This window comes from Meriones unguiculatus, chromosome 19 (assembly GCF_030254825.1).
Source record: "Meriones unguiculatus strain TT.TT164.6M chromosome 19, Bangor_MerUng_6.1, whole genome shotgun sequence".
Taxonomy (NCBI): Eukaryota; Metazoa; Chordata; class Mammalia; order Rodentia; family Muridae; genus Meriones; species Meriones unguiculatus.
The window spans coordinates 16,661,293-16,688,029 of record NC_083366.1 but is presented as its reverse complement, the minus strand read 5'-3'; the positions used below and the strand labels follow the sequence as shown (position 1 = coordinate 16,688,029).

The window sequence follows — 26,737 nt, the reverse complement described above, 5'->3', positions numbered from 1 at the left end:
CAGTTCCTCATGTTGTAGTGACCCCAACCATAAAATTATTTCCATTGCTACTTCATAACTGTAATTTTGCTACTGTTATGAACTGTAATATAAATATAAATATCTGATATGCAGGATGTCTGATATGCGACCCCTGAGCAAGGGCTGTTCGACTCCTGAAGGTGTTGCAACCCACAGATTGAGAACCACTGCATTAGAGGTTTTGTTTTTCACTTGACTCCCTAATTTCTGGGCCATAGTCATAACACAAGGACATCACATTTCCATTAAGACAGATATACAGACAAGCCTGACCAGCAATCTGGCTCAGTGGGTAAAGCTACTGGCAAGCATGAAGATCTGAGTTCAGTGCCCAGGACTGACATGGTAGAAGAGAACTGACTCCTGCAAGTTGTCCTCTGACCTTCACACACTTGATATGGCATGCAAACACACACAGTAGGCAGACTGACAAGCAGATGACATATACTCAAAAGACAAAAAAAAAAAAAACCACTAATCTGTAGCTCAATGCACGAAGTGACGTACAACTGTGGAACAAGAACTAGAAGATCTGCTCAGTCTACTTCTGACCTGTTCTGACATCCAGCTTACATGCAGGCTACAAAGACTTTCCCTCGCAGGCAATTTACTCTCTCCTTAACTCTCCAAGAAAAAAAAAAAAAAATACCAAAATACCATTTTACATCAATTTGGAGAAGAAGGACAAAGGCTAGGAAATCAACTTCCCAGTCCTAAGGAATGAGACCTTCTTCATGCATACTGATGGTAGAGCTTCCCTTAACAAGAAATGTCTACTTATATGAAATGAAGCAAGTGATAACACAACTGCTGTGGAAAAAATAAAAGCTGGATGTCAATCATAAATTTGCTCATTACAGACCATATAACAGATACTATGCTGTCCATTTTCTTTCGATAAATAATAAATAATATTTTCAAATAGAAAAGTTAGAAACATTAACAAAAAGATGCGGACTTTTCTAAATGTTACATCATTTCTAATCATAGACTCAAGAAAAGAGCTACAAAAATCAAAGTTTTATGAAATCATAAAAAATAAAATAAAGAGTACTAATTTTAAGTATTCATTCCTCTGAAATCTGACTGCCAAGAGAACCAATAAAATGGACCAGCGAACATGCAGCGGTCTCTAGAACAATGGGACTTCTCAAGTGGTCCAGGAACAAGTGTGGGGCAACACAAGCAAGCCCTCAAGCCCTGACACTTTTTCCTTACACAGTAAAACAAGGTCTGTCCAGCCTAATCATACCACCCCAGGTACAAGGCTTCCAAACGATACAGTCCAGTCCACACACCTACAAATAAATAAGGCTGGAGGCTGTGGGTAAGTAGGTCGCCGTGGACTGGCAGCTAAAGACAACAAACCATTTGCCCTACGCAACAAGGCTAGTCAGAAACAAAGGGTTACATCCCAGGCCTCTGGGGCTCTGCCATTGTGAAACTGTTCTCTCAAAGCATGTTAAGATTCTCCTCAAAAATGAACTGTCTTCAATAGAGTCATTGCATACACAAACACACAGAGACTGACGGCACACACAAGACCTGCACAAGGTCAAGCCATCCGAACTCCCAGCATGGATGAAACTCGGGCTCACAAAGCCCCATCTGTATCTGAGGAGTTACTGGCAAGTGACAGCTGACTGAGGCAGGGACAGTTTTCTTCACTGATGAAGCCCCGAGAGGCTACCCTTGCCACAGGAGATGGTGCTATTACCTACGCACACATAGGCAAAACTAAGTGAACTCTGTGGATTTAAGAAAAGAGAGAAGACGAAGCTGAGAGAGAAAAGTGGTTAGGAATAAAGGGAGGAGCTGGAGGAAAGGGCATAGAGTGATCTGATCAAAACATATAATATGCATGCATAAAAATCTCAATGAAGAAACAATAAAAAGAATGAAGCGTCTTAAAACCATTAAAAGTAAGCCACTAATCTCTATTACTACTAAAAATATTACTGAAGTTGATTCATGTAACAAATTTGTATATACATATTTGCAGTATATTGTATGTCTAAAAATTTATTCTTATGGTTAGCCTACAAAAGCTAGTAAATAATTTAGCTTTGGAACAATAATATGCAAATGGCTTACAATTTTAACTAATGAAAGTAACTTTAGAAGCTGGAAAATCTACTACTACTTTAGTAATTTGTTTATGCTAAAACTAAATGACTTTTAATCAAAGAAAACCAAAATTTCACCAAAAACGTCTTAATTATAAATAAATGACTTTCAGATAGAAGCATATGAAGGAGAAAAGAGGATACAGCAAGAAGATACATGATCTAAAAACCAAATGCATTCCATACTCAGTGGCTGAAAGCAAACAATGAAGTACGATTAGGAAGAAGGCAGCAGCACACTCTTCTTGAGAGGCGTTTGCTGGCACTCCTCACGGCTCCCACCTTGTTTTTCTGCTGTCAGTCCAGACAGGAGACAACATTCTCACCAGCAGCTGCTGCACACCCTCGCCCTGCCCACAAAAGGCCAGCTCCCCAAGCATCTACAAATTCACCTCTTACAGTAAGAATCACTGCAGCAGTACTGAAGATGTTGGCTCAGTGATGGAACAGACACACCAGTGTTTAAAAATGCAATTCAACTTAAATTTTCTTTTAACTTCCAGCCTACTTCTGAAATATGAAGTTATTCTATTTCTAGCCTAGAATTGTTAATTGTTAGTTAACTCTAGAAAGAATTGTTAACTAATATTTAGAGAAAGGATCTATTACTACCAATTTTTCCATGACCAAGACTAGCAGAAGCCCTAAGCCATCACTGAGGGACTAGTGATCTACTCAATTTATAACATTATCTGCTAGAACACATGACACAGCAAATTGTCGCCACTCCACTAGAAAACCATCAAAACACTATATCAAATGTCGTGTCCATTTCTTTTCCACAGCTGAATGAGAGATGTTTCCTATGCAAAAGCAACCTAAAAACACAAAATAAATAAATAAGTAAATAAACTCATCCCGTTATCTAGGCCAAAGGGCAAGATCAAACACAACATGTTACATGCACTCCTAACTGACCTAGTCAGAAGAGAACTGATATCCAAACAATTTACAAAACACATGTAATTAATTTCAAAGTAAAACTTTTCTGATGAAAGTAAAATAAGATACAGTAGAAATTAAAATTTAAAAATAGAGAAAACAGTTTCAACATGAAGCTTTGAAAAGAAAATTTAAGTATACATAATTGCTTTTATTTTGTGCTTTTTTGTGTTTTAAACATACCCATCAAAATAATCACTAAATGCTGTTACTGTGATGTACAAAAACTTTTCTTGCTATGTCTATTAATAATCTAAGAAACCCACTTCCTTTATTTCATCTTCAGCTTTACATAATAAAGTAAACTAAATAGGGGCTGGAGAGATGGCTCAGAGGTTAAGAGCACTCTCTGTTCTTCCAAAGGTCCTGAGTTCAATTCCCAGCAACCACACGGTGGCTCATAACCATCTATAGTGAGATCTGGTGCCCTTTTCTGGTATTGCAGGCACACATGCAAGTAAAATGCTGCTTAAATAATAAATAAATAAATCTTTAAAAAATAATAAATACACTAAATAAATGCAAACTACGCAAATACTTTCTCACATTAAGAACTCCCTAGAAATGCAGTACATGATGACCACTGCAACACTCCTTAGACTGCTTATTATGGTGGTCTATTCCAGAAAAACTTCTTCTACATAATATCATCAAACTGTCAAGAAAAAGAAATGTAACCCAATATGACTCAAACAAAGTTTGCGAAAAATCAAGGTCTAGGAGTGAGTTGGCAAAAGCAAATACTGTCTAAGTAACCAACTTTTTAAGTTCGCAATAAAAGTGTATTTTTCTGAGTCAATTCTCCAGAATGAAATGACTTTCTTAAGTCATTCCCATCACTGAAACCTTTAACACTATATGACCTGCTGTGAACGACCAAGTGCATGACTCCCTTTCCTCCAGACTTTGCTCTCACAATGGCCCTTCCCATCTCTATGCTACAATGTTCAGGCACTCGGTGCACCTCAGTGAAGTCGACCTTCCTGCTCACACCATTCCGTCTACTCCTCTACATTCTCTACGCACAGTCTTCTCAGAAGAACACCTTGAAATTCATCCAAAAAATATTACTACACAGAAGATCTACCACAAACTAAAGATGCAAGTATTTGTAATATTTATTTCGTACCTAAATGCCAAAAATAGTGTTTGCCTTCAAAGAACACAGATCACAAAAAGAGGCCAACAGTTAGCAGATGGCCTTACAGTACACTGAGCATGCTACAAGCACAACAGGCTTGCCTCGCAAGTGAAGGGGGACAGGGCGTGACAGAGAGGGACACTCGGAACTAGGATAATAAGCCAAGGCTGACTTTTAAAATGACCTCTCATGGGAAATATGGAGTCTGATTGCATCCTAACAGTAACAGTGAAACCCCAGTGACATGCTTCATCCTTGAGGTTCTGCTTCTCACACACAAGACACACAGAAACAAATACTTTAACAAAAGAAAATAAGACAAAGCACTACAATGACACAGCTGTGCCCCAAAGCATGTGAACATATCTCTATGGAAGCTGCTCTGCTCCAGGGCAGGAAAGGCAGCAGGAAGCTGTAAACACAAGCAGGGTCAGCATCCACTCTTCGTCAAACCTGGAGCAGCATGGCACTCCTCCTCACTGCATAACACTGGAAAAACTCTGCCAACTGTACAGAAGCCACGGTGGGAGACAAAGATGCTGACCTAATACCAGCTGACTGGAGGCTGAATCCGTGCTGTCTCTAATGTCACCATGGGGCTGTTCTGGGCCACTCACGCAACCTAATGCTGATCTGTGAACTCTAAAGCCAGGCAGAGACAATGACACATCTGCTAGACAGCAGGGCCGACAAAAGAAAACATAAAGCCCATTAGTGTATGACTGCTGAGTTTCAGAGTGTTGACCACACCAGCAATATCAACACTCACAAACTCACTGCAGACAAAATTGAAAAAGTATTGAATGATGTAAAAAAGACTTCAAATTAAGCCATAAGAGATCTTCAAAGACATTATGGCATTTTTTTTAATCTGTAGAAAAACCAAAATGAGAAAAGCTAGTGGACATTTAAAAAAAGAACCAAGTTTAAATGTAACAAATAAAACATTTGAACTGTTAAAACAAGACCCATTACAATAACACTTAACGAGTCCCATCCCACTACCACCTTCAATCTCACAAGATCTGATTCCTGCATAAAGACACTGATGGCAGAAAATGAAACCAGAAGTTGCCTGTCCTCAGAAACTCCTGTAACAATGATGCTAACAGAACTATAGAACTACAAATACAAGTCTGGTCAATTTTCAAAAGGGTTTTATGTCAAAAAAAAAACTTTGCTACATTCATCTTATTTTTGATAACTTACGACCGTCTTCACTAGAGTGGGGTTTCTATGAAACAACCTCGTACGAGTTCATGAATGGAGTTGAAACACTGCACGCAGCTCCTTCAAAGCCTGAGTCTGAGTGTCTCTAGCAACTCACCCTGTTTACTCAAAGTACACCAACAACAACAAAAAAAGACACAGTAGCTATTTTAAAATCCAAAGGTGACGTTCTGAAATTATCTTTAGTAGAAAGACTCAAACACTTCACTATAAAACTAAAAATAAAAACATGGAAAAGGCTGCCTTGATTCATATTAAGGTAAACATAACCAATATAAAGAATATACAAAAAAGTGTAAACCAACATTCTAATAAGGAAATGCTCACACTATCCTAGTTTCCATAGTCAGAAAGTCTGGACTTCCAATGGCCATTTAGGACCCCATTTGGAATAAACCCCAATTCTTTCTTCCCACACTAAAGCAAGCAGTAGAACGACAGTAAAATCCAGTTCTGCTCACAGCAGAAATGAACAAAAAAAAAAAAATATGCTGTCCCCTTAAAACTGAAAAGATTAAAACTTTAATCAAACCTGCTAAGTCCGATACAAATGTCTTCCTGTGCCGTTAAAAGCACTCATAGACTATTATGTGGTTTTACATAAATATATCAAGCCATGTTGCCAATGATGAACTTTTACACAATAAGTCCTCTCTTAATTATGGTCAGCTACAATATTCCCTCTCATACTTTTAAAATCATCTCCCAGTAGAAAACACAAAGCCAACAGAAGCTCTTAAATGATAGATTTAGTAGGCTAATGTGCTAGCACCACATTCCCTATCACATCTAACTTCCTAGCCTAAACCAAGCATCAAAAGATCTCTCCTTGCCTTCCGAGAGACATGTGAACAGCACTAGGGAGAACGAAATCATTCTTTCAGGAAGTGACATAACAGTAGCATGTTTCTTCTTTACAAGGCAGCAGAAATTAAGCCAAGCAAGATACTTACTCATGACTGGAAAAGTCTCTGTGTATTGTCCCAATCCAGTATTAAGCCAAAATCTACTATCCAGGGTTTCTCAGAGGAATACATATCCTGTTCTGAAAAAAAGAAGAGAAGGAAATCAGATTTTCTAAAGGTCAATATTTAAAGTTTTCCTGAGAGGAAATGAAAATAACTTTAATTCATTTTTTTCTAATATCTTTAGAACCCCTAGTCATCCTCTTTTACATATAAAGACTACTACCATCCAAGTCACAGTTCCCTCTTTCTGAAACAAGCAACTTCAAGAATTAAAAAATATTTGAACGGTAATTGCCATACTGTTTAGTATGTTTAGTATGCACAAGGCAACTGCCATACAGGAGTTTAGTATGTGCAAGGCAACTGCCACACAGGAGCTTAGTGTGTACAAGGCAACTGCCATACAGGAGTTTAGTATGTGCAAGGCAACTGCCACACAGGAGCTTAGTGTGTACAAGGCAACTGCCATACAGGAGCTCAATATGTACAAGCAATTGCCAGATGTTACTATGTAGAGGGCAGCTGTCACATAAAGCTTAATTTAAGGCTTTAGTACTAAACGTACTCCTTCCCCATTCCCAACGAAGAAAGTCAAGAAAAAGAAGAGTGCTCTGCCCTGGATAAACAAAGCAACTCATGCTGGTTAGATCTATTTAACCGTATACCGGTTATTTATAGAAGTCTCAAATAATGACCACAAAAGTTATTACTATCAACTTTCTTTAGTGATGCCATTTCTTCATTATAAAGCATGTTCATGTTTATCCAGTTATGTCCAGCACAAATCTCCCCCCTCCCCCCAAAGACAGGGTTTCTCTGTATAGCTCTGGCTGTCTTGGAACTCGCCCTGTAGACTAGGATGACCTTAAGCTCATGCTGACTCCCAAGTGCTGGCATTAAAAACATGCGCAGCCACTGCCCAGCAGTACATATCCTTTCAGTACATACTCTAAGTATTTTAAAACTATATTTGGTAAATAAGTTGAAATTTTTAGATGTAGTTCTTTTCTCCCAAGTATAACATAAGCATTGCTTTATATTAGTATGGGTGTCAATATTAAAACACACTTGACCCTTGTTTAACATTTGTATTCTAACTCTTCCTCTTTTGGTTAACACATTTTTAGATGAGACAAACGTACTAGAGGTGAACAAAAATGTGGATGCATAAATGCCTTCCTAGCTCTAATACATAATTTTACAGCTCTATAATTCAATACAAAATGCACACTTGCATAACCCTCTTCATAAACCAGTAAACTACATCCTACAATCATGGAAAGCAACACTTAACTTTCTAAATCACTCAAGGAGACAGCAAAGCAGTAAGGCCCTCAGCTATGAATCAAAGTTAGGATAACACTTTAAAGATTCAGTTTACTGTACCCATACATTGTATTCGGATTACGTAAGGTGCAGAAGAAGCATGCCTTTACACAATGTAAAGATTGCATCAGCATGTGCAAGCACCACATGCTGCCTACACTGTAGTTAGCACTGGCATATAATCATAGTCCTGCCATCCCGTCACCTGACCCCAGCCCACAGGCTTTCTTCTTCATCTGTGCATTAGCTGGTGATACCATTTCCAGATAACCCAATTAGTGTAGCAAATCTACTATCGAATAAAATCCCACATTAGCTTCAGATACACGCTCATATTTTCTCACAATAAGTACACTTCTTGATGGTTCTGCATTAAGTTTATTGGGTTTGATTTCCCTCCTTGGAAATTAGGCGGCGGAACATGCTGAATGACAATAGGGAAAGGCAGGCAAATGTCACAAAAACACAAAGTTCATAGAGCCCCAAGAGTCCACACACATTCACATTTGGAGCAACTACCCTTTGCCCAGGGGCTTATGTTTATATACATTTTAAATGTATTTTCTAAATGGTAATGTCAAAGTACCTTTTAGGATGTAATGCCTCCTTCCTGCCATACCATAAGACGCCAAATAAAACCTTAGTCTGGTATTTAAGATGTAAAGATTTTCTCAACACTAAAAATGCTAACTTTAAAAACATTAATATAGGGGCTAAAAGGATGGCTCAGCAGTTAAGAGAAACTGCTGTTCTTCCAGAGGAACCAAGTTCAGTTACCATGATCCACATCAGGGAGTCACAGCTGTCCTTAACTCCAGCTCCAGCTTCTGATGCCTCTGTCTAGCCACCTCAACCACCTGCACTTATGTTGCACAAACCCACATGCAAACAAATATACTTACACATAATTAAGATAATAATATTTTTAAGTCAGGATAATAAAACTTACAAACACTGGATGTACAGACTTACCATATAAGGCAACAAATGCACACAAGTCTTACAGTTTACAAACATGCAAAGCATATTTAATGTATGGACCCATGGAACAACTTTGTTTTCCCAAGATAATAATTTTATTGATTACTTGGGAATTTCACATAATGCACCCTGATCACACTCACTTCCTAGTCCTCCCAGGTCCACCTCCCACACCTGTGACCTCTCCGAGCATGATCAAACCTCCAGTGGCCAGCCCATGGAACAACTCTTAGCAATGTGCTTAGGGATGGCACAGTGAGGTCACCTGATCAAGGTTTTTTATGCGAATCACAGCTTCAAAACAGAGGTCTGCTCTCCAGGCCCTACTCCCATCTACCTTCAAAGCAAGTTTTTTTCAGTGACCAAGAGGCTCTGTTGCACTAGCACACAAGACAAAATATTTAGGCTTTCTTTCTCCTCACCTAGTTACCCTTCCCTAGAGAAGAAAAATTTATCTTAAATACACGATTTCTCATACTGGGTATTTGTAGTATTTCTGCAAAATCCAGCATTTACCTTACTTTTTTGTTGTTTGTTTTGTTTTGTTTATTTTTCAGTTTTTCCAGACAGAGTTTCTCTGTGTAGCTCTGACTATCCTGGAACTCACTTTGTAGACCAGTCTGGCCTTGAACTCAAGAGCTCTGCCTGCCTCTGCCTACAGGGAATTAAAGATGTTCGCCACCTGACCCAGCACTAATCTAACTGCTCATGTATTGGGTGTGTCAACTGGGGTGTGTCAGACTGGGGACTGGGGCAGGAATGACTACACCTAATTGGAGGCTGTAAGAGCGCCAAGTTTGCCTACAATGTCTTGGTCTGCACAGCAGCATTAGAAATGTACACCCAAGAAGGCTGCTAGCCCCAAAATAACACAGAACTGAAGACAGCCCACAGCTTATGACCAAACAAAGCCAAACTCAGTCAAACTCAGCCAAGGATGCAGATCTCTGAGCTAGACATGTCTGCTGTCAGCCACCGAAATTCTGTGGTAATTACATTATTACAGCCAAAGATGCCTAAGCCAGGGGATAAAAACACTGACTTTCAGGGATGGGCTGCAGTTAAGAGCAAGTACTGCTTTTGCAGAAGACAGAAGCTTGATTCCCAAAACCCATGTCAGGAGGTAAACCTCCTGAAACTCCAGATCCCAGGGGATCCGACACCTCTGGCCTCTTGTGGGCCCAGTAGAGGTGGCACATGCCTTGAACCCCAGCACTCAAGAGGCAGAAGCAGAAGGATCTCTGAGTTCGAGGCCAACCTGGTCTACAGAATGAGTTCCAAGACAGTCAGAGCTGCACAGGAAAACCTTGTCTTGAAAAACAAGAACAAAAAGAAAAAATAAAATAACTAAAGCTTCAAGTTAAAAATACTGCATTCAAAATTCTAGGCACATACTAATTATAGGAAACAAATCTAAACAGGAAAAGCACATAGAGGCTGGAAATTAAGACACAAAAACAGAGTTGGCAAATACCGACTAATATAGAGAGATGTGGCTATGGAATCAATTCCATGTTTGTGCTAGGATGTAACTAGAAATGACTGTGGAGCTGCGGGCAAAGTTCAGCAGTAGAGTACCTACCTGCCAAACACAAGGTCCTGGGTTCAATTCCCAGCATCACAGAGAGAGAGAGAGAGAGAGAGAGAGAGAGAGAGAAATTTCCTAGCAATTTTGTCTCAGTGTAAAATATAGAAGGCGGTCTTGCAAGAATGCTGTTTGTCGGAGGAAAAAAAACAAAAAACTATTTCTACAGAAGAATTAATTACATCATCTGTTAATTACATTAAGCATTATGAAGCAGTGAAATGAACCAAAAGTACGTGTATCAACAACAACAACAACAAAAAAAAAAAACAACTCAGAATTGTTGATACAATAATATCAAGGATACATGAAATCACTTGTATAATGTTCCAGAATACGTAACATTGACAATGCATTGTTTAGAGATGTTCACATATCTAAAAAGAAGGAAAAGAATATGAGGCTGATGGTTCCTCAGAACACACAGTTATTCAGGAGACTGGAACTGTTCTCCCACTAAAGGTGAGGGGTAAAACTGAATGGATGTCACTATGTTAGTCTTTATGCAATACAGAATGTCTTGTATGAATCCTGTATTTTACAGTATTCCAACGCAAAAGAAACAACTTCCCAAAAGTACAGAAAATTTAACTACAGCTAACATAAATATATGCAGCTATACATATAAAGGTGTTAAATGCAGTTATAACCTCTAAACAGTGATTAAGAGACAGAAACAGTTGCAGTGAGTCACTCATTCCTTACAGGTAAAAAGGAATACAAGTAATTGATGGCTCTACTACAAATCTGAGGGAGTTTTTTGTGAAGCTTTGTTTACCTAGGAAGACCTGATTAGACAGTATCCACATACAGAAAGAACATCTGGCTACCCAAAGACCTGTATCAGTGTGTGTCTCACCACTGGAGCTCCCCAGCTCACCTTCACAGCTATACCACCCTATACAATCCCTCTCCAGTAGCTGGTTTTTCTCTTATATTTATGGTTGTAAGCCTAGCCTTTAATGGCTAAGCCATCTCTTGAGCCCCAGTAGCTGCTTTTTCTCCATTACTATTTTTTTAAAAGTCATTCCTCTCTCCCCTCCCAAAAATGCTTACAAAAATTTCCTTCATCACAGCATTATTTATAACATCACAAAATTTGAGACTCAGGTGTCCAATAATAAACAACTGAAAGGACTGTTCATTATTCATAGAGTCTCTCACACTGCAATGGCCTTTACCCACCTTTATCACGGAATCATCAAGAAAGCAGTATCAAAAAGTAAGCTTCACCCAGCTCACATCTGTTTGCTCAAAGGCTCACAAGCCAAGACTTGTGACTTCAGTTTTTAAACTCAAAACAGACGACATAAGCAGACCTGGCAGCATATGCCGTTAGCGCAACACTGAGGAGGCTGAGAAGATCTCTAGGAATTTGAGGCCAGCCTGGTCTACAGAGCAAGTTCCAGGCCAACCCAGGCTACTAAGACACTGTCTCAATTTTCTTTTAAATAATAATATATTTTTTATTTTTAAAAACATACAACATACAAATTTACTAGGCATGCAACAAGCCCTTCCTAGGCATGGCCAATAATGCTATGAACAAAATACTACTGCTTGCAAGGTGTACATTATAATAATTCTAACACCTTCCTTTCTTAATTCAGTCTGTTCATTAGTCCTACTAAGTATGCCAGGGCAGATTCCCAGGTAAAATGTGTTATTCTAGATGAAGAAATCACCCCAGTTAGTACTACAAACATTACTCATTAAGAGATATCTCACCCTCGTAGTTACACAATTCTTAGACTTTCTATAAACAATACTCTAGAGCATCATAGACCCATAAGACACAATACTAAATTCCCACAGCCTGGAATCTTTTCCCATCACAAGGAAAGTATAGGGAATCTGTCACTGACAGTGAAAAGAGGTTTGTTTATTTTGCTCACTAAGTCAACAAGATATTTCCTGCTACTGAGATCAAAGAATGAGATGGGCCCAATAGTAAAACGGTTTCTTTCAGCAGTTTGTTTACACGTGTATGTTAATAATGCATGAGATAAGGATATGGTCAAATTTCCTTTCCTGGGTAGAATTTTAAGTTAGGATTCCAGGCCGGCTTATCAAATTCTAGTGGCTTTGTTTATACTGGTCAACAGGCACTTCAGAAAGCAAGCGTCATTTCTAAAACCTTCTTATTTCTATCATCAGAGAGGAGAGGGCAGCATATAATGTTATATTTGCCATATGCACTTGATATTTCTATCATATCAGAACTGTGCAAAGTGGCTAAGGTCCACAGATAAAGCTAAAATGAAGATCACAGTCTTTCCTGGAACCTGGTATCATTAAAATTCCAGGTTGCCATCTACAATGAGCACTAAAGTAGACATCATGATTTAAAAGTAGACATAATTCTAAGACCTATATCCAAGGAATTTGTGATTAACTAAAATCTAAACACCAGAATCTAAATACACTTATCTGCTCTTTAAATAAACATTAGTTCAATGCTACAATATATAAAACTTCCCAACTAGCTTAGGACACAAGGCAAACTTAATCCCAACCATCCTGAAGCCAACAGAGTAAATTCAGAACAAAAGCACCAAGAGAAATCGGCTGGCAGAAGTGGCAATCGGGGCTTCTGTGTATTCCAGGCGCTGCATTACCTGAGAATGAGTAAACTTAGAAGCCAAAGAGAGATACAAACACAGAGATCTGAGGTAGTATGGATGAAACTGGAAGTCAGCAAGATGGTGGTCGGCGGTATGCACACCCTCACAAGGAAACCGCTACAAGAAAGTCCACCTGGCTTCCCTGGGTCTATGTGTGCAAGGTCAGAGTTAAATTCTCCAGGCTGACTAGTACCCAGGAGTATCACAAGATCCTGTCTGAAAGATGCCCTGGTAAACTAAATATAAAGTTTATGTGCACATTAATAGTCCTGATACATTTTTGGGCTCATAAAATAAGAAAGTTGAAACACAATATTCAAGTTCTATTTGTAACTTGTGTTCTTTATGACTTTAAAACTAATCATAATTAAATGAGAAGCTGAGAAATATTCTAATTTTCTTAGCATACACAGGCTCAACAAATCAACTATCACAGTAAATGCACTAAAAACAAACCAGTCTAAAATGTTCCACTAAGGGGGTGAGGGGAAGAATGACTTGACCCCTGAAGAGAAACAGTCAAAGAGACTGTTAATGATGATGTCATCAAATGCAACCCTAAGTCTGAGGGCCTACAGAATATCCTTCTGGCAGTCCTCAATGAGGACAAATTATCTACCTTGGAGAGAAGTTTTTTATTTGTTTGTTTGTTTGTTTGTTCCTAGTCAGGAAAATGAACCCCACCAAGTCTGCAGAATGAGCTTAGAATTCAAACAGATATTTAAGTGCTGACTGTCAACAAAATATGATATACAGATGAGGGAAGGAGGGTGGGATTGGGAGGGAATGAGGAAGGGGGCTACAGCTGGGATACAAAGTGAATAAACTGCAATTAATATAAAAAATAAAAATTTAATTAAAAAATTAATATGATATACATTGTTAAGGGGCAGTATTTGAAGTCTTTAAAAAGAAATTCCTAAAAAAGAAAAATCCAAAAAGCTTTCCTTAGTAATTAATGTACATAATCTTTGAATATATACCATAAAATGCTGTTCTGAAAACTGCCCTAGTTTTTCACAATCACACCCTTCTACATAATCTCTATTTCCAATAACTAAGCATCCAGCTGAGTACCACACATGAAAGCTTTAAGGGCTGGGAAGATCGCTCAGGGGCTTAAAAAAACTGCTTGTCAGGCAAGCAAGAGTACTGAAGTTAGGATCATCAGAACCCATGTAAATGCCAGCTGGGTAATGGCAAGGGAGCCCTGAAGCACGTTGGCCAGCTTGAAACCAGCAGAAATAGCAAACTCTAGTTCAACTGAGACACTGTCTCAGTGAACTAGGTAGAGTGATATAAGCCTTCTGATAGTGGCTTTGGGCCTTCCCATGTGTGTGCCCACATAAGCATATGCATGCACACACATGGCACAACATGCACACACACATCCAAGAAAAAGAGAAGAAAGAAGGACCTGCAATTCCCCAACAGAAGATCCAGACCACCTTTCTCCCTAGAAGACAAAGAGCTGACCCAACAATCTACACCACATGTAGTTTTAAGATACTAAAAATACCAAGAATATAAAGTGGTACCAACACTGTGAACAAATGTTTGCTAAGTAATTACTAAAGCTAACTGCATGTCTACCTACTGGTCAACAATTCCATCCCTAGGAATATCCACATGGAAGGTGTTCATATATCCAACAAAACACACAAGTAAGACCACTCAAAGCAGCCTGAGCAGCCAGGAGCTGAGAACAACCCAATGCTTAGTAAAAGCAGAGTGGGCAAATTGTGAAATAGTCATGGACTAGGCCACCATTATGCCAATCTATGTTTTCTGATAAAGGTTACTCCAGTATGGTCCTGTAAGATTTTTTAGAATATTGTGTCTCCCAGTCAAAAAACAGGGCCATTTCCCTTTTCTTTACATGATGGGCATTTCACAACTGCTTCAAGTAGTAATTAATACACAATAGGTATTAATACCACAGGGATGCCAAGTCTAAGTGACAAGGACAATATAGCTTCCTGTGGCTCACTCCCCAAATTCTCTATTTTCACTCTCTCCCTCTTCCCCTTGGAATCCAGGAACACAGCTCATGTGCCCAACCTCAAGCCATATTGCAAGACTGCATCTAAGTGTCCTGTCACTGACTCTCAGACATAACAGCAACCTTTCATATAATAGTAGGCCTAGCCTTCAAGCACCCCTCCTGAAACTGAGTGAATCACACACAAGCACTGCCCAAACTACAGATCTGTGAAGAAAGCAAATAGCGCCATTGTTTTAAGCTACAATCTTGAACAATTTTTTAGGTAGCCAAGGTAACTAAAACAAATACTGGGCAATATAAAGAAACAGCTACAAACAACACAAGTGAAATTCGCTTATATAATACAATGCTGAATGAAAGATATCAAGCACAAAACAGTACAATGCATGACATTATTTCTACGAAAAACCAAAAAAAAAAAAAAAAAGCAAAATTAACCTAAAGTGATGGAAAATTAAGCCCTAGTCTCAAGATGGGAAGAAGGCATTGACTGGAAACAATTGTAATAAACCTCTGGGACACAAGAAATACTCTATAGAGTACTTCACTCTATAGATTTAACCGAGTAATTACAAAGTCAATTATATTATAAAAATTCTTCAGAATATACATCTAAGACTAGCACACATTGTTGTACATTAACAATACAACTTTTTCAAAGGGTATACCCAAGAACTAACAAGACACTAAGAAATGAGTAATCAGAGCTCGAAAGAGATTGAGAATCCAAAATGGAGAGAGAGCATAGCACCCTAGGGCTTCTTTATCCCGGAAAACTGCTGCCTGATCAGAACAGGTAGCTGAGAGGTTACACTGTACGAGGCAGCCCTGAACAGGCGAAGTGTCACAGAGTAGGAAATACTAAGTCAACCATCCCTTGATTTCAACTAAGACCTCAAAAAAACAACTTCCAAAAGAAAGGACAACTTGGAAGTAAACTAAACCCAAGCATAAACGGGGGAAGGGAGGGAGGTAGAGAGGAGGGAGGGTTGGAAGAGGCTGAGGCTCACTGGCCAGCCAACCAAGCCTAATCAGCAGGGCCAGGTCTGGGTCACTGTCAAAAAACCAAGTAGATGCTTCCTAGGAACAATGCAGGAGGCTAGCCTCTGGCATGCACATCCGCCCACATGTGATCATGTGCCTACACCTCCTGCATGTGTGTGCACACCCATATACAAAATAATAAAGCAATAACAAAGTTTAGTAAAACACTTAGAGCAGCAAACATTCTCATGTGACCTGCAATCAGTCTCCCTGACTCTATATACACTCTTTCTCACCCTCAAATATCCTAATTTTACAGAGAAGCTTTCAAAAACTGTGTCATGAGGTGAGAGCACCTGTAGATGACACTGGGCAGTCGGGAGCTGATTCTGCCACTCTAATTCCCACACCCTCTAATGGAGCCTGTATGCTCTATGGAGGTGTGCCATGGTCAGACTCTCTTCCTCTGTGAGTCTCATGGTAACTGTAGAAATGGCGGAAACCTTTCAGAGGGGAAAATGACTCTAATATATAATTAGACCATATCTGCAAGTGGAAAATGCGTCTCACAAGTCACACTGAAAGGACACACTAAGTCTGTGGGAATTGGTCTGAATTGCACTAGTTACAGAACAAAGATGTTAAAGAACCAAACTCATCCAGAAAAATGTCTCATTCTCTCTACTGAAGTAGCAATTCTTCAAGTTTTAGTATTTTAAATTCTTTGGCTTACTTCTGAACTTAGTTTTCAATTTTCAACCATCTTTACTGGCTACAAAATGTAACAATAATCTGACATGATAGTAGAGCTGGGAGAGTCAAACTACCTGGCCATGGAGGCCCACACTGGATCTGCTGGTTCCCACGCAATGCTTGAAGACGATCACTCAATTTACACCCAACACCAAGTCTGACACTTGTTCTTACTGACTAGTTTAACCAGACCAGCTGTCCTCACTGAGGGTTACCTGCAGAGCAAAACACTGTTAAAGGGAGTGATGAGGGCTGGGGAGATTGCTCAGTGGTTTGGAACACTGCTCTTCCAGGAGATCCAGGTTTGACTCCCAGCACCCACAACCATCCATAACTCCAGTTCCAGGGGATGTGACACCCTCTTCTGACCTATTCTGAGAGCAACAGGCGCACGCGTGGAGAAATGCAGCAAAGCACTCATACACATAAAACAATAAATCTAAGAGAAAGGGGTTGCTGATGGATTATACTCACCAGAACCAAGCACAACCCAGAGTTGTACAGTCCTGTTAAAAAGTAAGTAGGGACCAGCACCAAAGCTCAGGACTCAAGCTCTAAAAGTCTGACCAAGGATGCCTCTTGAACTCGCTGAGTCTTTTAACTCAGGACACCTGTCCTTGCAATTAGAGCTGTGTATTTCCCTTAGAAATTAATTTACACTGTTATTAGTATAATTCCCTTTTCTATTTTGACCTACAGCTTAATGGCCTGCGGAGAGTACAAACTAGGATCAGCCATCCCCCTTAGCAAGTGAATGACACCATGCTTACAATTTCTCCTTAAAATCCTAACACACTAGAAAATATTTTGTTAATTGTGGGGTCTAACTGAGAAAAGCAATGAGACATTTTTCATCCTATGCCGGTTTACTGGTTATTAAGACGACTTAAAGAAAGGGGGGAAAAATTTAAAACTCTGCCCTAGTTCCCCACCACCACCACTGACAAAACTTTCCAGAGATTCAGAATGGGAGGGAATTAGCCAGTCGTGATCTCAACCATACTGCGAAACTTTGAGCTATGAAACGTCTCATAGCTCTAATTAGACAGATGAGTGTATAGATTAGAATAGATAGATAGATAGATAGATAGATAGACAGACAGACAGACAGACAGAAAACTGATCCAACACTAAACTATTCCGGCAAGAAGAATACCTAGCACAGTGTCCTACTGCTTCTGACTCGTTCCACTGTGTCGCACCCTTCCTAAAGGTAGTGCCCCAGCTCATCGAGCCTTTCCAATCCATAAGGACACTAAAGTCCTCTACAAACGCCTCTGGGGTAGGGGAGGAGAGTGAAGAGAAGAGTCTACTACCGCACGCTTTTCGAAAATGCGGAGACGTTAGCTAACACCTCGGGTGCTACTTTTCAAAATAAACCAAGAAGTGTTTGTCGATTAAACAGAGGGAGGCTAGGATGAGCCCAGAGATACCCGACGCACACAGCCGTCCCACCATGGAGTCAGACCTGTCTCTCCTTTGCTCGCATTAAGACACCCGCGAGCTACCGTGCTCCCCTACACACACACCCCAAACTATCCTGCAAAACTTTACAAGGGCGCACGGATTTCCAGGCTTTCCAGATCCCTCCCTCACGCCCATCCTCCCCGGGGCTGCTCCAAACAAAGTTCTTGCGGCAGCCGGGCCGTCTCTTCGGAGAACGAAGTTTGCCCGGGTCCTGCCCACTCGCGCTCCAGCACGGCGCCACCACTGAAACTTGCGAGGGAGACGCGTCTCCCCGGGGACCGAAACTTGCGCGGCGGAGGGGAGGAGGGCGGCCGGCAGGTTCCGCCTCCCGGGGGTCCGCCCGCAGCGCCGGGCCCTCCCGGCCCCCGGCCCGCGCCCCCCCCGCCCGCCAATCACCCCGCGGACCCCCGGCGCGCGCGGCGGCGGCGCGGGCTCCCGGCGGGCCGGCTCCGTCCAGGCCGCGCCGCCGCCGCCGCGTGCCCTCCGCCCGGGGCCGGGAATGGCGGCGTCCGGCTGCCCGGGGCCAACTCCGTCCCGACCCCCTCGCCCCAGACCCCGCCAGCCCCGCTAGCAGCGGCCGAGGAGGAAGGGAAGTTACCTCAGGGCGGTCCGGGCGGCGGCCAGTCGCGGGAGGCCGAGCGGGTCCGGGGCGGCGGCGGCGGCGGCGGCGGCGGCTACCGCAGTGCCCTCCGCCCCATTGTTTCCCTTCCAGGAGGCTCCCGGCACAGCCGAGCCCGGGAACCAGGAAGTTCCCCGGCGCGACACCTCCTGCCGCCGCCGCTATGGAAACGGCCCCCGCCTTCCCCAGGGCGGCTCGCCCGGGACCCCGCCTCCGCGCCGCCGGCCCCGCCCGCCTGCCTCACCGGCCACCAACAGTCGCCGCTGCGGCCGCGGCCGCCGCCATCTTGGCGCGGGCGGGCGGCCCCTGCCTTCCCGGCGGCACGTGCGCTGCCCCCGCGCTCCCGTCGGGCGCGCTCCCGCCGGGCTTCGGGCGGAGGCCGAGCCCCCCCGAGCCCCTCTGCGGGCAGCGGGGGCCCGCGGAGCCCCCAGCGCCCGGGGACTGCTCCAGATGGACCAGTGCGGCGGCTGACCCCTAGGGGCGGGCGGCGGAGCAGGGGGCACGAATTGCATCTGCGGCCCAACTGCTCCCCGGCCTTCAGACCTTGCCCACAGCACATGGGTTTTTTTTCCTCTTCCACTCGGTATCTCCATCCGTGAAGCGAAGGTAACCGTACCTGCTTCATGGAGTTGCTCCCTGCACAAGCGATTGCTTAGTAACGTGGACACGCGGTGATAAGCTGTCAATAGCGTGGCGCTGGTACCGACACAAGGTCACACAGTCAGTAATCAGGCTTTTACGCCAAGTGTTCAGGTCGGCACGACTTCGAGTAGGCTACCGTGTGCGAGCCTTTTGCTGCCTAGGACGTGCTCAGGTGTTCACCTCTGTCCCATCTTGCTCTAGGTCAGCTTTCCTTCTGTGTGTGTCGTGGAAATTGTCAGGAGTTTTAATCTCCACAGTCTCCCGTGAAGGGCGGCTGTGAAAGGGGATGATGTAAACTTCCCAACACTATAATTTGCTGACAGTTTATTCAAGAGAAGCTGCAAAAGTTTGGGTGTGCGAATAACTAAAAGGCTTCTGTCCTTGTTTCCAGGAACTAGAATTACTAAAGCTGGCAACTGCTCTGTTCCTACTCTCTCCCAAGCTCGTGAAATCTGACTCATGATGCATGCTGTGTGCAAGGGACCCAAGGCCAGCCCCTTCCACCTGTGAGTTAATAGCTGGGTCTCAGATGGCCTCTAAGGCCGCTTCTATCTCCCATACGCTGTCTTTAACCCCTTTAGTGTTGAGTGAAAGCTTGGAGTGGAACCCCAGATGCACACACTTCCCTGGAGCAGCATTCATTGTTTAAAGACAATAAGATAATAAAAATGTATTCTTTCATTCAGGTATTCATTTAAACCCGGTTTGGAAATACTGCTTTTGGTTGTTTTTGTTTGTTTGTCTTTTATTTTGTCTTTACTGTTTTGTATGTTCAAAATGACACAACTGGTTTGATGAAAATCGGGTCAAAAGTTGGAAGGACATGGGAGTTTTTTCAACACCCAAATTTTTCTCCAAAAGCTATAGAATTCCCAAGTGAACAAGTCACCAAAGCATTCCCCATTTGTGACAAGACCCATTGCATCCATGTCTTTGCAGATAACACACGCACACATGCATGTACATAGATTGTAATCTGAAGATTGCATACAATCTTACTAAATTGTATGCTTACTAAACAATGCTTACTAAATTAAACTGCAATGGCTGAGCTACCATCTCTTTACTGTACCTTGGGAACCCCACAGAGGCTCAAGAGAATTCATTCAGAAATATCACTGCGAATACAAAAACTTCAAGTCACTAATGAGTTGGAGGGACAATGCTGGACACAAGCTTATTTCACAAACTGAAGTAGAAATTTTAGATTCTTTGTGTGTGTGATCTATATTAGTCTAATAATACTATATTGTGGACTTAACTTTCAGCACTGTTGGCCTAACTGCAGACTTAGCATCCTGTACTATTATGGATATTCAGAAATATATTCAAGAATGAGGTGACTGAATTTCACTAAAAACTTTTATTTGGTTGTTTGTTTGTTTTTTATAAATAGGAACACTTGAGTTTTAGAGTAGTAATTTACCAACCCCTGCCCTAAAAACACATATTAAGATTACATTCACTCCATGATTATAATCTCTCTAACATGACATGCTAGATACAAAGATGCCCTTCAACGGGGTAGAATAAAAGTTTATTGACAATAAAATACCAAAAATAAAGTTTGTATCTCCAATGAAAATATTTCACAAATGCCAAACATTTAGAATTCTCTTTCCTATCGCATAATAGAAGAGACTGACATTTGCATTTTATTTTTGCAAGTTATGTTATACTAATAATACTTACACAATATTGCCAAAGATAAAAGTATATGTTTAAATTTCCACAAGGTACCATAATAACTAGTGTCAAGAGTACAATTTGTGGTGAGAACATGAAAATATAGAACATGGAGAAATTTTCTAAAGTAAATTATCCATCCTTCACTTTCATCTTCAAAAATATGGATGAAAGGGGCTGTTCTTAGAGTCTCCCATAAACTAACACTGTGCAGTGTGAATCCATGACAGTGTAGTCCACTTGGGTTTGGAGAGAAGAATAAACACACCTCTCAGCGGGAGCTGGGGTGAAGGTTCTGGAAAAGCTCACATGATTCGTCTCACCACCTGCAGTAACTTCTGAAATTCCCTAGGAATGCTCTGTTAACTAGAAAAGTCAGTTCCAACCACTGTGTATAATTCATCATGGTGAAAAAAAATAAAAAATAAAGCAGATCAGTCAACATCCATAGACCAGCTGTCAATGAAAAAGTCACATCTACATCTGCACAGCTCCTTTTTTTTTTTTCTTCAAACAAAAACCTTCATTTAAATTAAGAGAAAGCATTCATGGCAGATCCAGAACGAAGATTCCATGGATGGATTGTCAATAGTAAAATTGCACATAAGATGTTGCATACAAATTGTTACAAGAACCTGGGGTGGTCTTACTTATTGGTGTTCTAGGGGATTTGAGAGGTCATGTGCCATGAGATTGGGGAACTTGTCTGTCTTCCATTCTATTCTGTTCTCTGGCCAGCCAGTTCCTTTTGAATCTATATACAAAGATTGAATCTTCCTAAAGAGGGAAGAAAGCGTAAGGAAAGACTATTAGGAGTAAACCCACAAAGGTGTATCAATACCCAATTTTTTTTTTATGTATAAACAGAAGTTTCTAATTTTTTCACATGCTCAAACAGATCTGTGACTCAAAAAAAAAAAGGTTTTAGAATGACTCATTTTCAATTACAGAAGTTGCCTCTCACTATCTCCCCTGCTCTTTGCTCACAGGCTACTCCTGATTACATAGTAAAACAGTTTTCATGGCCTGCCAGAAATCTATAATGAGGCTGTATCATCTTTCAGATGTATCATTTTGTCTTCATAGCTCCAGAGGACTCTCGCCTGAGTTTTCGTCTGCCATACTTCAGCTTCCCTCCAACCGCCTCTCAAATGCCATGCCATTATTTTTATTGCATGTATTTATCCACTGTGGGCTGGCGGCTGGGTGAGCGCACAAGCGTGGCGCTCAGAGGACAACTTTCAGGAGTCAGTTGTCGGCCTCTACCATGTAGGTCCCAGGATTGAACCAGATCATCAGCATTGACAGCAAGGGCCTTAACGTGAGGAGCCATCTCACCAACCCCATTATGTATTTTTTAAGTTTCATTAGATGGACAAAATTTAAATATTAAAAATGCACACATACATAAGGTATTAAAATACTATTTCATGGCATTTTGTCTCCATTTTCGAGCCTAAAGCATTAGCCTCCATGAACATGATTTTTTTAATTGGCTTCTAAACTCTGTGTATGTTGTATGGTAGTTAGTTTTCCCGGGAAAACTCTCAGTGAGCCTTGCCTACCAATAGCACACAGTTAGTCATCTTCCTTTTATATCCGCAATGGTGCTGTGACTCACTTCTGTCCCCCCAAAAATATTTGGTGGAAATGAGGCATAGCGATTTCTAAGATGAGAACAGAAGAAGCCTCGGAGTCTCTACCTGAGTCTCTGAAATCCTCTCATACTTTCTCTCAAAATTCAAATTCTGTCAGAGAAGAAACCAAGGCAGCTGGCAGAGGCTGTACCTGATAGCCAGCCTCACCTGAGCCCACAGCCCACAGCAATCAACCTCAACTGCTGGCCTCATGGGTGAGGCAGCTAGCCATTGCATGCCTGGAGTGCCAGCCCCACAACACCCTGAGAAACCCTGAGTGGTGGCCTTTCGGATGAGCTCTGGCAGCCAGGGAACCAGAGTAATAAACTACTGCCTTTAGCAATGGAGTTTAGTGGGGTTTTTGTCACAAACCTGCAGGAAAAGTACAAATAAATTTATTAATAGTAAAGTTCTGGCCTGGGAAAATTGCTCAGTCAGCAACGTGCTTGCTATAAAAGTGTGAAAACCCAAGTTCAGTCCTTAGAAGCCATGTGAAAAGCCAGGCATGGTGGCACACATTTAGTCTAAGTACTGGGAGGGAGATGGGCAGATGACTGGGGCTTTCTGGCTAGCCAGTTTAGCCCAATCAGGGAGTTCCAGTAAAATCTGAGACTCTCTCTCCAAAATAACAAGGTGAACAGCTCTTAAGTGACATCCAAGGTTAACCTCTGGCCTCCACACACTCACAAACTGTGTATGAGTCCCCACATACACACGCACCCACAAGCAAACACACACGCACGCGCACACACAAAGAATAAAGGTCTAAAGCTGTATTTAGCCACATTCCAACTATAGTGTTAATAGCAAAATTGATATAATCAAAATTAGCAGAAGCACCGTGGACATAGGTCAAGCGATGAAAATAGGGTAAATTAATTAATAGCAGATTCTAGTGAGTCCAAGGTCACCTTCTTTTACTGAGAAGTTTCTAATTCTGTCTGGTTCTCTGCCTTGAGGTGGGATAATACATGATTGGATTCTGTGAAGCGACATGATGACCTTGATCAAAGTAAATACCCAGTACTTTCGATTACATTTGACTCAGACATGAAATAAGTCCTTGACAACCCACTCTGAGTAAAAAAGAAAAGACATTAGAGTCTCAAGCAGCCAAACTCAGACTCTTGAAAATGAGGCTAGAGAAGGGGGAAAAAATGACTTTTTAATCTGCCTAGCTTATTCTTTCTGTTTGATAATACACACTAAAAATTACAGGTTCATAATTCTTAATCCGTAATTTTGAAATCCACAAAGCTTTTAAAATCAAAACTTTTTTTTACATATATTTGTCAACTAAACAGTAACAACTGAACTTTCCTTAGACTGTTTGTGGTTTTTCTTTGAGCATGGCGTTGGTTGGAGCTTCAGTTTTGGTTTCTTTGAAGCAGGAGCTAGCTATGAAGTCCAGCCTGGCCATGAACTCCTTCTGTAGCCCAACTTGACCTCAGACCTCAAGCTGTTTTTCTGCCTCAGCCTCCTCAGCGCTGGGATTACAAGCATAGACCACCGTGCCTGCTTCAAATTTTTAGTGTGTTTGATCATAAGATATTATCCTACATCTAATGTCTGGCACTCCAGAAGCAATTCATATCCCATGCCATCCTTCTAAAAATGAAAGCTTTGAATTCTGAGCCAGCCCTGGGCTAAGATATAAAGGGACTATGTCATAGACCTCCTACGTCAGTGTTACTGTGAAGATGAGACTGGAGAAAGCACTCAACCAATCGCGGGCACCAGAACCCCAGAATCAAATTCTGAACCTCTGCTACTTGTCAGCTCTGAGACTTGGTGTAGCTATATGGTCCTGGGCCTCACCCTACTCCTCTGTGAAATAAGAGGTAGAAGTTGCCTCATAGACTCTTTAAAGAATTAAATAAGATCATGCTTACAAAATACTTAGCTCAGTGGATGGGAGTAAGCACTCAACAAACACCGCAATTATATAAGACTACTCAAATACAACTTTGTTTGTGTGTTTGTTTTTCTAAATTCAAGGGAAATAATATTTAACCAAGGATTTAGTAAGAAAAAAAACTATAATTATTCAAGGTTCTTAACAACAGAATGCATTCATTCAGTACAGTGAATCAGAGGTGTTTGATGTCTTCAGCATGTGTGACAGGGTGAAGGGTAAGAAAAGCCAAACTTTCCAGTAATTCCACATCAGCCATGGACCCTCTGTTAGGAGGTTACCACGCCCAGATAATAAATACAGATCATCACTGCCCGTGTCATCACTGCCCATGCCATCACTGCCCATGCCATGCCAACCCTGCAGCTTAGCAGCTGGTGACTGTCAGGGATGTGTGTTGTGCTGGAGTCGAGCTGGCTTCATTTCAGAAATGCCCATCTGCCAAGCCCCTCTTGCCAGCTGCTTCAAAAGAAACGGTACATCCTTGTGCCTTCCAGATGCCGTGGGGGCTCTATACCTTATCAGAACTGCACTGCCAAGGAACATGGGGAGTCACAGCTCCTGGGGACTCAGCCTTTCGGATACACCCAACACCCAGCATAAATAGTCGCTGAGTGAAACAGTTTATGTGGTAGTTTGTTTCTTTCTTCCAGTGCTGGGGTTCAAACCTGGGCCCTCACCTATGCTAGGCAAGCCCATCTCCAATCCTCAGCCCCACCATAGAACTTTCTATAACAGCTCTAGGAGAGGACCTTCCTGGTGTGTCTGCAGTTGCGAGAGACTCGGGCTCTTTATGACACACCTAGGGAAGTTCAGTCGCCCATCAATGAGTTTGTGTGTCAAATGAAAAATGTTTTGCTATTAAACATTCCACTTAATATCTCAAGATCAAATAATTCTCTCTGGCAAAAAAAAATCCTCATTCTATTTATGTTATCACTTCCTCATTGCTTTCCTTAAAGCTGACTCATCATGTTGTAAATAAATTTATAAGAGAAATTTTTGAATAAATATCTAAAGTAAAATGCAAATCACAATAGTAGAACATAAGTGTCAAGTCACATAAAAGTGTCAAGTCACAAAAATAAAAGTGAACACATCAAAAGTAAAACAACATTAAACCAGTTAGTAAGAGAGCTCTGAGCACAATGCCTAGATGCCTACTTCCTTTGTTGAAAAGGGAGATTACTGTGTGTTAAGAGATGTTGGTTGTTGTCTTAGGGTTTCTATTGCTGTGAAGAGACAACATGACCACAGCAAATCTTAAAAAGGAAAATATTTAATTGAGGCTGCCTTACAGTTTACATGTTTAGTCCACCATTGCCATGGCAGGAAGCATGATGGAGTACAGGCAGACATGGTTCTGGAGAGGTAGCTGAGAGTTCTACAACTCAATCCACAGGCAGCAAGAAGAGAGAGTGAGCCACTAGGCCCGATTTGAGCTTCTGAAACCTCAAGGACTACCCACAGTGACACACTTCCTCCAACAGGCCACACCTACTCCATCAAGGCCACACCTCCTATGAGTGCCACTTCCAATGGACCTCTGAGGGCCTTTTTTATTCAAATCACCACAGTTGTACTAACAGCAAATATCCTATCACCAATCAAGACTCATCAGCTGATACACTGACCAGGACTCAAATGAAACCATGATCCATGAGAAACCAAACTTGTCACTATGAGAGGTAATGGTGTACGAAGCCTTGCCCACCCTCCCTACCACAGTAGACCATACCCTATGTTTCAGGTAACACACTTTCTGCCACTTCCAGTTTACTAGCTTAGCTGAGGGTCAGGATATCTAGTGAACTACTCAGAAGCTGTATATTGAGTTATGTCATTATGCTTTCCTTGTGGCAACTCAAATCATGAACAACATTGTTGGTGTCACTGAGCTAAAATTCATGTAACATGAAATCAACTATTTCAAGCGAACTTTTCAGTAGTGTTTAGTGAACTTTTCATAGTATTGTATGGCTGCTTACTCTAATTCCCAAATACTTTCATTGTCCCAAAAGAAACCCTGTACTCCGTGCTCATTAACTCAATCACAGGCCATGGCAACGATTAATCTACTTTGTC

At 41.5% G+C, this 26,737-nt stretch overlaps 2 protein-coding genes across 4 annotated transcripts in view; one reads left to right on the top strand and one right to left on the bottom strand.

Annotated features, from left to right (window-relative positions):
* The window catches only part of Usp6nl (USP6 N-terminal like), a 130,960-nt gene extending 111,371 nt beyond the window's left edge, over positions 1-19,589 (bottom strand). Inside the window, exons 1-2 of one of the 3 annotated variants that reach the window (XM_060372623.1) lie at positions 19,389-19,589; positions 6,414-6,505 (exon numbers count right to left, since the gene is read on the bottom strand). In XM_060372623.1, the coding sequence (XP_060228606.1) occupies positions 6,414-6,417 (4 nt within the window). In that variant the 5' untranslated portion in view covers positions 6,418-6,505; positions 19,389-19,589. Of the gene's footprint in view, positions 1-6,413; positions 6,506-16,760; positions 16,780-18,751; positions 18,907-19,388 lie in introns of those variants that run through there. The other 2 variants (XM_060372622.1, XM_060372625.1) reach the window with 2 other exon arrangements.
* LOC110561517 (uncharacterized) lies at positions 12,998-20,092 on the top strand. Its single transcript, XM_060372996.1, has 3 exons — positions 12,998-13,035; positions 18,261-19,378; positions 19,806-20,092. The coding sequence occupies exons 1-2, from the start codon at positions 12,998-13,000 to the stop codon at positions 19,369-19,371; spliced, it is 1,149 nt and encodes a 382-aa protein (XP_060228979.1). The 3' UTR covers positions 19,372-19,378; positions 19,806-20,092.
* Positions 20,093-26,737: the final 6,645 nt, after the last annotated feature.